The sequence below is a fragment of the Dermacentor andersoni genome, chromosome 5 (assembly GCF_023375885.2).
Source record: "Dermacentor andersoni chromosome 5, qqDerAnde1_hic_scaffold, whole genome shotgun sequence".
NCBI lineage: Eukaryota > Metazoa > Arthropoda > Arachnida > Ixodida > Ixodidae > Dermacentor > Dermacentor andersoni.
In genome coordinates, this window is record NC_092818.1 from 98,061,713 (window position 1) to 98,073,741 (window position 12,029).

At 45.8% G+C, this 12,029-nt stretch overlaps 1 protein-coding gene across 1 annotated transcript in view; it reads right to left on the reverse strand.

Moving 5' to 3' along the window:
- The window catches only part of LOC129385038 (uncharacterized), a 57,166-nt gene extending 51,155 nt beyond the window's left edge, over positions 1 to 6,011 (reverse strand). The window contains exons 1-2 of the mRNA XM_055070868.2: positions 3,443 to 6,011; positions 544 to 986 (exon numbers count right to left, since the gene is read on the reverse strand). Coding sequence (XP_054926843.2) covers positions 544 to 986; positions 3,443 to 4,029 — 1,030 coding nt within the window. The 5' untranslated portion in view covers positions 4,030 to 6,011. The remainder of the gene's footprint in view (positions 1 to 543; positions 987 to 3,442) is intronic.
- Positions 6,012 to 12,029: the final 6,018 nt, after the last annotated feature.

Consider the following 12,029-nt stretch of genomic DNA (forward strand, 5'->3'; position numbering starts at 1 on the left):
TAACAGACATTTTACGAAAAGTGCGCAACCTGAGACATGCCCGCCATCGCGTTTGAACACTAAGGAATCGGCACTGCTAAGCTCAACGTACAGGCGACAAATAAGTGAGAAAATGGCATTACCTAGGAAGAGAAATTTTAATCCGGTTATCATATTTCGCTCTTAGAATACACCCTTTTCTCCCATAATAGATGCAGAAGTGCTTCTCACAAAAAACTCACAACGCGACTTATTTATGCCGGAAGCCTCAGAAAGCACAAATGGGTCACGTAGTGCCCTGCACCTGCGGCTATGGCGGTCGTTCAATCGCCTGTTGTGACTGTGCCCTGGTACTCAATACATTGGTCTCAGGATGCTCGTGGAGGTCAAACTCAACCCTGAAGTTCAAGAGGACTGGGCCCATTGGATAACGAACAATAAATGGGCAAAGTCACGGCTGCAGTATGTGCGTCGTACAGCGTTGCGTTCGTTCGTGTGATATGCTTTTTTATTACGTATTCCTCGCAGTAAATCCACCGAACAATAAAAAAAGAAGACGCTCACCTATGCTGTCGATGGCCGGCGAGATGGTGAGGGTGACGGCGATGAGCACAACACTCATGAGCAGGATGAAGCACGCCACAGAACTGATAACCAATATGATAATCCGGCGCTTGGGCGAGTCGAGTTCGTCGTCCGGTTTGCGCTGCTGGCCGGTCTCCTCGTCGGTGACCAGAAGTGCCGGCACCTTCGACGCCCTGCGGCTGCCGTTGTCCGCGTCCGGCGGTAGCAGCGAGCTGCCCTTTCTGTGACCCGCTTCCGTCCCGACCAGCGACGACTCCCGCCGGTGAGGGTGGTGCGAGCGGTGGTGGTGGTGGTGCCTGTCGTCCGAGGAGCGCCGCTCGTCGTCGCCGACGCTTCGCGACGAGCGTCGACTGCTGTGCCCGCCTCCGGTTGTGTCGTCGGTGGCGCGCGACGAGCGACGACTGTCGTCGCCCTTGGAGGACCTGAATGGAGGAAGCGGATTACACTTCCCCCACTTAACGGAGCGACGAACTGGTATAGTTCGTCTACGCGTTCTTTGTTCTTGCGCCATGTACAGCGCGCGCTAACGGCGAAAGGAAAACCGTAGTTGACGCGACACACACCAGTGAAAATTGGCGAGAATTTACAGTTTGCGATCACATGCACAGTCGCCGCCAGACGTAACTCGAAGATTAAAAACACGTGTATGGCGGCTTTACCTGAACACGGGCTGTAAGGAGCAAACACCGGATATATTGGAAGAGGCATGATGCTGTTTTAGCTTCGTGCAATACGTGATACTTACTGTGACACGTGATGCACAAGGCCTACTGCGCATGCGCGTGTATACCGCCGACTACCGCGGCTCGTTACCATGATTACGGAATAATATGGAAGCGCCCACACCAGCCATGACAACCTGTTTTCTAAGTACACAATATAAGTACAAATCTAAGTCACAAATGCGTTAGCATTTCATCCCCATCAAAATGCGGCCGCCACGGCCGAGGTTGAACCCGTGGCCTGGAACTCAGCAGCACAATGCCAGAGAGGAAAGTTACTGCATTTAGTTTATGTTGCACTAGATATTTCAAAACTAGAGTTAATGATTTATAACCCTGTTACCTGCGAGTCAGTCGCGTCTCACTGACAGTGACACTGATCAGTGAGGGCATAGCTTGTCGCACTCACCAATTCGAAGCATGCATGTTACGTTGAATACGAGAGAAAATGCCTTGCACTCGAGTGGTTTTGCTCGACTGGGATAAGTTTGTAAGGGTGTGCCAGGTTGTTAATCCAGGCGGATGATGCAAATGCAGTAATAAAAAGCACAGGTCGCCAAATATGTTGACTGTATCGACGGTGTAGCTTACGGTACCCCGCCAAGATGCGGTCGGTTCTACGTGAGGCAGAACGCAGCTGGCCAAACAATAGGTCTGGCATACACACGTGTAGCGTGAATAAAACGTGATGGTTGTCTGGTACGGCAAGGACTGTTGTATCCTTTATGAATACGTGAAAATCACAAGAAGCGCAAGGCATTCACGGCATAGATTCTAGAGAAAGACAACATTAAACTTGGAGTATAGGTCGGTGGCTGCGAAAGAAATCGCACTCCTAGATAGCGAAGCATTTGTTGAATAATATTGCCAACTCCATTAGCATAATCTTAACCTTTGAACGCCCTAACACATTTGTTGAAACTTCTCAATTTTCGTTCCTGCTCTTTGTTGGTGGGAGGGATAAACCCCTGAGCCTATAGAGAGGAGCGTGTGATTCGAAATAAACTGCACTGAATATTAACATGAAGCATATTTTCGTCAATAGTGTTCAGTTAATTCTTTGTTTCTTCACAACACGCTACGTCTACTACTCTTACATATTAGAAATTGCCAAGTTCGCCCATGTAGCATATTTGGGCACTATTGCGCTTACGAGACAATTTGCTGCATATATTACGCATGTGTTATCGAGTTTCAAGAATGAATAATTTAGGATTAATTAAGCACGCTTACAATGTGTGTAACCAGTTAAAACCTCACTGCACTAGTCACTCCAATTACACCATTGTGAATGTGTGTACATGCACCTGCCTGCAGATTGTACTGTTACTATTTCCCTGTAAGAAGCCCCAATAACTCCAATTTCCCACTACACTGTGAAAATAATTTAAACGCCTGCGTGTTTACGCCTACAAGAACGTGTGGACAGTCCGTCGTATTTTCCTTGGGACCATTGCAAACACTTGAGCGCCTGATATTGTAGTGCCCTACCTCACTTGCGTCGGGAACGTTGCTACTAAGAGACTGTCGTCGTCTTACTCCTGCGATGTACGACATTCGCTAAAACCAGTGGCTGCGCATCCCTACGCTATCTAGCTTACCGTACCCACTTTACTTTCTTAGACGAGGCTGACAGATGAACAGCAGGGATAGCCATGGCACCAAGGCACATAGAGCGATGTGGTTTCTGCGGTCATCCCTGATCTAAAGGCGCTGCGATTCACCAGTGATGCCAGACAACTAGGCCGAATTTTCGCTTTCGAGAAAAAACCGTTTTGACTTTCCATTTGTAGATCTCTTTTTTCTTTGTTTGCGAGTGACAAGACCCCGGAGTTGTTTTTTTTTCTTTTCAGTATTATTTTAGATATGATGCGGCGTGTGGATATCTTGTGCCGGTTTCTATAGCCGCACTGTGTCCTTTGCACTTGTTTTAACTCAGCTTTTCTGATGTGTCATCTTGTTATTCCCTTTCACTTTACTTTTTTACTCTCTTCCATTTCTATGTTTGGATACCGCCGTGAAAAGTAGGCAGGCATTTCGCACCTGTCGGTGACAATATACAGCCCAGCTCTTTCCCTTCTTTTCCTCTCTGTCAGTTCTATAAACGTTTCCAAACCAAACGACAATAACAACGAGGAGAAAGCCTGTCTGCCTACCTGCGGCTTCCGTCGTCAGCCCGGGACGAGCGGCGGCTGTGCGTGCAGCTCTCGCTGTCCCGGGACGAGCGGCGACTCAGGCTGCTGGCGCTAGAGCGACGCGACGACGAAGGGGTCACACTCGTCGACTCTGCCCCGCCCGCCACCGCCAGGCCGTGGGGGGCCAGAGGGCTGCGGCTGCCCCGGCGACGCCGGTCCCCCGAGGCCTCGCCCCGAACATCGGGGCACGAGCGCTTGCGGTCGCGGTGCCGGTGTCGGTGGTGGTGGCCGTGGTGGTTGCTGCAGTCCTGCATCGAGTGCCGCCGGTGCTCGCCGGAGACCGGCAGCTTGAGGAATTGGTTGGGAGCCGTGCTGAGAGACTCGGACGACGAGGCACCCCGAGGGAACGGAAGGTCCGGGACCCGGAGGAGCAGACCCGACTCGACTCCGGGGTCGATGCTGATCACGGGCGCGTGATTGTTATTGTTGCTTGTTCCGCTGGATCGTCGGTGGTTGCCGTTGACACTCGCACCGTTCTCGTCGCTGTCGAGGACACCACCTTTGTCAATAAACGCGGTATCCGCTTGTGACTCCGCCTCTGTGCTCATTCTGAAGGGCTGAAGTACATTCAGCAAATACGATAGACTTCAATAGAATCGCAGCAATTCCTTATGCCAGTGATGACGACTTCTTGATTCTCCTTATTTCATCGTTTTCAAGCATGCTCAGTTTGAGTTGATTGCCGGTGGTGGCGACGACGTGCGCCTCTCGTCATGAGCCTCGTATGGCGGCTTTGGTTTAGAGAACACGTGCTCACAGAGGAGCAGGTGAAATGACAAAACACGCAACTTAGGTCCGATGTTCACGAACCAAGAAGTTAGTTCACGTGACTGGTGTCAATGGTTATTCGCGCTATCGTTACCAACTGTACAAACGTTCCGACACAATGGTGGCCACGCACTCTGTTTTAAAGCGTTCTGTCTGCCACAACAGATACCATCCTGCGTCCCGTTCTGTCCAGCTGATTAAATTCCTAAAGACTCTCCGGACGTCAGCGATAAAACAACAACTTATGACGTATCCTCCGCACGTATATTAAATTCACGTACCGCTTTGAAAAGCTGTCTGAGCAACCTGCTGAACTTGGGCAAGGTTATAAAATAATTAGTAATTTTGGTTCGTAAAAAATGACGTTTTTTGATATAGAGTTTCTAGTGGCATACTAACAAACACAATTCTCTGTGCATATCGCACGTGACTGTTTTTGCTATATCTTTTCTTTTTATTTCCTACAAAGTCAAAGTGACTAGCAACAGAAGGTGCTTTAAAATAGCACAAGCAGACGGGCTTGCTGCAACTGTCTGTTTGCTCGTCAATTTCCCCTACTAAGTATTTTGTGATGGGCAATAAAATAGTTCCAGAATACACTGCTTATTTCCAAAACAAGCAGATTCCTTATGTTCTAAAAAATTCGATTTAAAGCTGCGTTTTTAAAATGACGATAGTAGATTCGTAACTGGTTCAAGAGTAAGAAACTTTTTCTTTTACTATAAGTGCAAGAAATGTTTCGGGCACTGCAACTTTTGCATTCCGCACTATCTCATTCAAGTTTACCCCACTGTAGGACAGACGTCAGCAGAAAGGAAGAACAGAATGGCCTTATCAGGAAACGGTGGATCTCACGAAATGAGTTTTCCAGTAATCCTTGCTATCCTCGCTTCCAAATGTAATAGTGCTCACTAAAGCGAGATATACGCTTATACTCGTTTAAGTAGAGCTGTAGCCTGGCGTCCTTTGTATAGGCACGACTATGACTGGTCCCATTCACCTTTGTGAAAACGGTAGACATCAACGAGACAGCGGCAGCACAGGTAAGTTGGAAGCGAGTGCATGACCATCGATTTAATCCACCAAATAACCAACGCGTCGAACCAGTGACCAGGTGACACACAAGTTTAGGCGATGATCTCACTCCCAGGCACGGATTCACATCACTTCACAGGACGCACTGAATCTCGCTGGTTGCCGCAAAGAAGGAAAGAAAAAAAAACAAGCCAGAGCACTTGGGAGAAGTCACGCACGACGCGACGAAACCACTCTAGAACTGAAAACGTCGACGGCACAGCTGTTCGAACATTCTTGGACGTCGGCTCGTTACAGCGCGTCGTCGGTCGCTACGCGAGCCAGGTCTTTCCGGCATGCCACACGGACGCGTTGTCGATGGGAGTCGGAAGAAAGCTAGGGCCGCTATAACGACCCCGTCTCGGAGCAGGCGGAGTCGCCGAGTGCCACAGAGGCGCCGGACGGCTCGATCGCCGTTTCGCCGAGCATGGAGGGAAAACAGCACTCGCGCCACGAGCGGCAAGGAGCAGAAGCGTTTCGAAATCACTGGCGGGAAGCGCCCCGAGAGAAACGGAGCAGCTGGATAAGTCCGATTCGCTTCGCTAACCATCACGTGGCGGGTGTCCCGTCATCGCTGTCCAGCGGTTTCTAATTACCCCGTCATCTGTGTCCGGCGGTTTCCAACTACTCGGGCTCGCCGATGATATAAATTAGTGTCTATTAAAACGGCTCAGTATTTGGCGCCCAGTTTTTCGCACGCCGGTAACGTTTATGTTAGGGAACTGACCATACAAATGTAGTTGTGGCGAATTTGGTATTTTGCGAAATAAAAAAGAAACATTGTTGTGCACCACTACATTCCTCGATATCAATATACGGATTATTTTTCTGTTTTGAGGAGCGCTGTCTTATGGCATAATAAATAAAAACACTAATAAAAGTAACTTTAACTATGAATGCAACCATGCACCATGCGGAAGCCAAGCAACGCCGTTTTATTACAGCTACCTTGACTCCCCCTGCTGAACTCGGCACATCAGTCACTGCTGAAACCATACTACCTGAGCAAGGGCTCCTGTATCCCCTTAGGTTCCATAATACTCAATAGGGCATATTGCTTTCACACTTTTTCCGGTTTAGCTCAGTTGCAATTGCATAAAATATACAAACCCGATTTAAAGTCTGAAGCATCCGGACCTGTGTGAGAGTGGTTTAGGCGCATTACTGTTGTAAGCTTTAGTCAACATGGTCTAGGCCGTTCTGTTCTGTTTGTCATAGAAGACAAAAGACATCAATCGAGTACGTGTAGAGTACGTTTAGTTGAAACAAAAATAAAGGATTCACACCACCTCACAGCACGCACTGAATCTCGCTGGTTGCCGTTAAAAAGAAAAAAAAAAAAAGAAGCCACAGCACTTCTTACCGCAAGAATCATAAGGAGACAGCTATTTCTCCATTTGCATGGAGATGCTGCCTCCGACATCAAATGGAATTTTCACGTTCATAATATACTAGTCGGCCTTTAGAACTGGCTTCAAAGTTATGTCCCTGAGCAGACTTCGAGTCTGAGGTGGGTATACATTGGTTTCTAAAGACATTTATGAGCGCGAAATATTGAGCGCGTGCTTGTTATGGACTTGCCCAGACATGCGCTCGATATTACGCAATCATCAATGGCCTTTAGAAACGAGCATTACCTGGGTCAGGGTTTTATGGTGTGCAGTGCTCGGCAACGCAGAAAATGTGCCCGAAAGAAAATGACGCAACCGTATCCACCGGTACAGCAACAGAAGCGGAAGGTAAGTTCTCAGGAGAACGACACCGCGCTCGAGAATGTGCTCGAGTCTGGGCAAGAAGCTGAGGGGCCACGAGGTTACCAGAAAGGGCACTCGGGATATAATACCGCTCGTGAGCGTTGGATGTCCACAGTGCATTATTAAATTACCGCTGCATTACTAAATTATTTTCAAAGCGAACGTCGCCACGGTGGAAAACCACGAGAAAGGTTCGTCCGTGGCACTCCGTGCTCTCTCATTCTGTCACTCCAGGCACAATTTCTACATGCCCTAAAATTTTCAAAAAAACACGCTTTTATTGTCCTCTCGTCGAGGAACAAGATAGTGTCATTTCAAAAAAGAGGACGAAAACATTTATGCGACCTCATAAAACGATGCACGACGCAACAACGATTTTTTAAAGTAGGAACGCAACCGTGGTACTATGAGAGACACCTTGGCGGAGGCTCCCATAATAATTTTGACCACCCAAGTTTTCTGAACTTACACTCAGAGCAAACTACACAAACATTTTTCTTTTGCATTTCGCATTGTAGGAATCAAACCCGCGACCTCGTGTTCAACAGCAGAACCCTATAGTCACTGTGCTACCGCAGTGGATGGGGGCCGCTACCCCAGTCATTAGATCTGAACACAGTAAACAAGTCATTAGATTGAAACACAACGGAACCTTTTCTCCTGTTTTCATTCGACTAAATGAATAAGTTTCAATGCAATTGAAGTAAACAAGTTTCCCTGCTGTAGCTTCAAAAACAGGCTTTAACTCCAGAGGTATTCTAAAGAAATATCTGCTGAAGCAATTGCGCATTGTTCTGGATTCTTACTATTGCGTCAGCAATCGGCAGCGCTTCACAAGCACCTATTTCGGAAACACTGATTGTCATGGTAGTGCATATGTCGCGCATGTTTTGTACCTTCCGGGAGCGAAGTTGCTGCAGAATCATTTTTGGGCATCAAATAAGATTCTAACCTAAAATTTTCTCAACACACTGCTTCATTAGGCGAAAGTGTACCTTCGGTATTAAAGCATTATTCAAATTAAGAGCATATTTCTCCAAAGACGCAGTATTAGCATTATACTTTGCATTTATTCGCAGTCACATTATTAACGGCATTGTTTACTGAGGAAACACATATCACTGTCATATCCCGTCTATAAAGCACTTACAAAACCAAGTAAGACGCATTATCACTAACAGCGGGTTTTTCACGAGTGCTACTCTATTTCTTCGTGAAAATAACATCATTGTTGTAACGAACCTGTTCAAGTATCATCTAATAATTATGTTTTATAATTTACTTACTAAACAACTTTCATACCATTTCATTGATTCCAGGTACCTCACCAATAATAATAATACCAGGTTTGCGCGTAACTCCAATTTTCTACTGCTTATAGTTCATTGTAACTATGGCAAAATGACATCATCATTCGCTGCTGTAAAACTGTGCAATGATTCACCCAACACCATTTAATCTTCACCCTTTCATGCATTTAGTCATGCCCTTAAGCTTTGTAAATGCAAAACTAAGTTTACATAATTCATTACACTACATTTGCCATTTGTATGTGTTGACAGTTTTTTTTATGCACTATATGCTTGTTTACCGACAATTCGTTTTCGTTTGTTTCATTTTTCCATATGGTATTTTTCGTGATCGTGTTTGTTTCTTTTACATAGCTTGCTCATCTTTAATACATCGCTACATTGTTATTATTAACAAAGGCTTCTACTTTGGGATCCTCGTCTGTATATTGTCTCTTACGCATTCATTGTATTTAACGAATAACAAACTGAAACTGAAGCTGAAACAATGCTCCAGTTTTCGATATTGCGCAACCCTGAACGTTCCTTGCTGCGTCCTCAGCATGAAGAGCATCCGGCCGCGTCATAAATTTCTCCGAAGTACAGCGCACCTTATCCAAGACTAGAGGGCTTTTTTATACTTAGTCGATCACGTCTGGCTCTCGGCGATGCGCGCCCACTCCCCCGCCACCACTCCTGCCTGCGCAAATATGCCTGTAGCTGTAGCATTTTGCTGTTTTTACTTAAACGAGACCTTTCTGGAGAACCACAAACGAACGTGCAGGTATAATAATGCTATAATGCTTCTGGAAACATTCCAACTCATCTTTTTTTTTCTCTGTTTCTTTGCTGCCGCTATATTGAAAAATTCTAAACGCGCTTTCTTGTTATACCGCGCCGTTTCCAAGGCGATTATCGAAATTATGGTACTTTTTGTGGTTGATTTACTTTTTCCACCTCACTTATGAAAGTGAAAATGGTTCTTTACATGCTGGACGCTAAATCTGTGCAATGTGTCATTTGACTGCGATTTTCTTCTCCCTTCCATTGCCGTATTTAATATATTGAAATTGAGCCAGTTGTGGGCGCTTTGCGGACGTACGCTCGGGGACGGCTACGAGTATGAAGCAACAGGTAGGGCATGATGTAGACACTAAATGTTAACGCCGGAAAATACCCATCAGCAGCAATGATATACTATATCAACCCGGCACTTAGTATGTCACAATTAATTTCCCTCATGTAGTGTACTTAAGACTCACTGCTCTGCCTTCGGTGTAGGTTGAAATATTGGGCGAGCATTTGTACCAACCAGGTCATAACTTTCGTGAACTTACACTCTACGTTTTACAGTCAAATATCCGTTCTGAACGAGAATGAAAACACAAAGTATCACATCTTATCCATAACTGGATAAGGTGAAAGCTTGGGCGAGTTGGTGATTCAATATCAACATGTGTGCACATAGCAAAAGACGAGGACTGAAGGACAGTGTTGTGTTCGTCCTTCAGTCCTCGTCTTTTGCGCTGTGCACACATGTCGACACTTATCTATACGTTCAAGACATTGCAACCAATAGGCATAAAGGTTTCAAAGGGAACTTTAGAATCTATTGGCTATGCTAAATTTCAACCTATAGGCAACAACACTTACTTTGGTTGCTTATGCTTTTTATTTCTTCGCCTTTCTTTCCTCTTTTTCCTTTTATTTATTTGTTTGTTTGTTTATTTATTTATTTCAGTATTTTCTTTATACACTTTCTTTTTTTGTACGAGCACTACTTTCTGAAGCTCCTTCTATTAGCTCTTTCAGAGAGGATGGCCCACGACCACCAGTGAAGCAGGCAACAGAGAAGTGCTGTGCATGCCATTGACACGCCGACTGACAGACGGCCGTTGACATGTGACTGACAGGCGGCCGTGTCAGCGGCCTTGTGCACAGCACTCCTTTATTCTCAATTCTACACCCTCGCCGTTAACACACCTTACCACGTTGCCGCACCCACCCGCCTTAGCCCCTCTACCCTTTAGAAGAACCCTACCTATATATACTGTGCCGAGGAAAGCATATGTCGCCTTGAAAAAAAGAAGTCCACTTGTCGAAACGTTGGCTCCCGCTTTCACCTTGTTCTCGTTTTGCTCATGTTTTAACAATGAAATACATGTAGAATACAAAGATTTAGGATCGAACAGGCACATAATTTAGCCAAGCTCGCTGCACTTATATTTTCCGGATGCCTGTGTCAGCCATTGATTGCAGGGCTTTACATTAACAGGCTTTCGAGTCCCTAACCAAGCCTTTTTTGAATGAGTTATTATACTGGTTTCTTCGCTGTGCCGCTAGGAATATGCAGCGATGGTAAAACAAACTGAGCTCAACTTAACTATACCTCAAGGTTTCTTCACTGTGTCTTTGCGTTGCGATCGCGTGCTTCGGATTCTACAGCATTTCTCTGAGCCGCTTTTCCCACGCATCCATTCGTCTTTCTTCTTGTTCCTTGGTTTCTAACGATGGACACATTTTTCTCTGGATTACCCCATCAAGAACTTATGCTTGGAGCATTCCATATAGAAATGCTCTATTATTTCTTCGCCATTCGTGCACGCTGTGCACAAGCTAAACACCAAGAGCAGCACCGCTTCGTTGGGTCAAAAGTTTCTATGCTATACCGTAAATTATGATCCAACCATCGCACAACCACGGCCATTCCCGAGTATACATTTTGTGTGTTATGTACACTTCCCGCTTCTCGAGGAGCAACTTGAGATAAAAAAAGAGGAAAGAAAAAGAAAACACATTCAATACCTGTTTTGAGTCTGGAAAGGTAATCTAAACACACAGACAAGCGTTTAAGTGAAATTTGTGGCTGCAAGTGGAGAAGATACACCGCTGCTATATCGCCCTATCTCGACTGGGAAGCCACGGTGAACGAGTGTGACAGGTCCTTGTGCACTTTGACAGGCAGATATATTTACGAACTGTTAAAGAATTACGATAGTTTAGAAGAACTTCTTGCTATGCGAGTTGGTGCATCGCTTTGAAGAACCAACCTGCGCATTCAGGGAAGACAACCACAGGAAAAGGTGACGGAGACGGATTGCGCCCTTCCCGTATCCGTCTCATTTTCCCGTGGTTGTCTTTTTTGAATGCGCTACTTGGTTCTTCGAAGAATTATGAATTGTAGAAAACCGACGACTGGGAACCAGTTTCTAAGTAAAAAAAAAATCGGGAAAAATGGGTATGGTTGAGGGCAGGAAGGCTCGAGAAGACCATGCCGAGTGTGCCAGATTCGATTATCCAACTATGACAGATGAAAAAATTTATGAGCAGTTCACAAATACCTAAATGAGAGAGAATGAAGACGAAAAAGCCAGCTTCTATGTGGCAAGAAATGGCCGCGCAGCCCCAAGCCGCGAAACCATTGGTTTTCGCGTTGTTTTCTTGCGTGTTGTCCACGTGCAAAGTTATCACGGCCGACGCTGTTATTATTCCCCAACCAGCTTAACAAAACATCATGTTAAAGAAAAAAAAGTTGCAAATAAAGAAACCCAAAATGACAGCCAGCAGGGCTTGAGGGAAATTCAGAAAAAAAGGAAGTCACTGAATGGTTTAAATGAATATTGGTTCTCAACCTCTTTCCGCTTGTTGGCGGCTTTTATAATC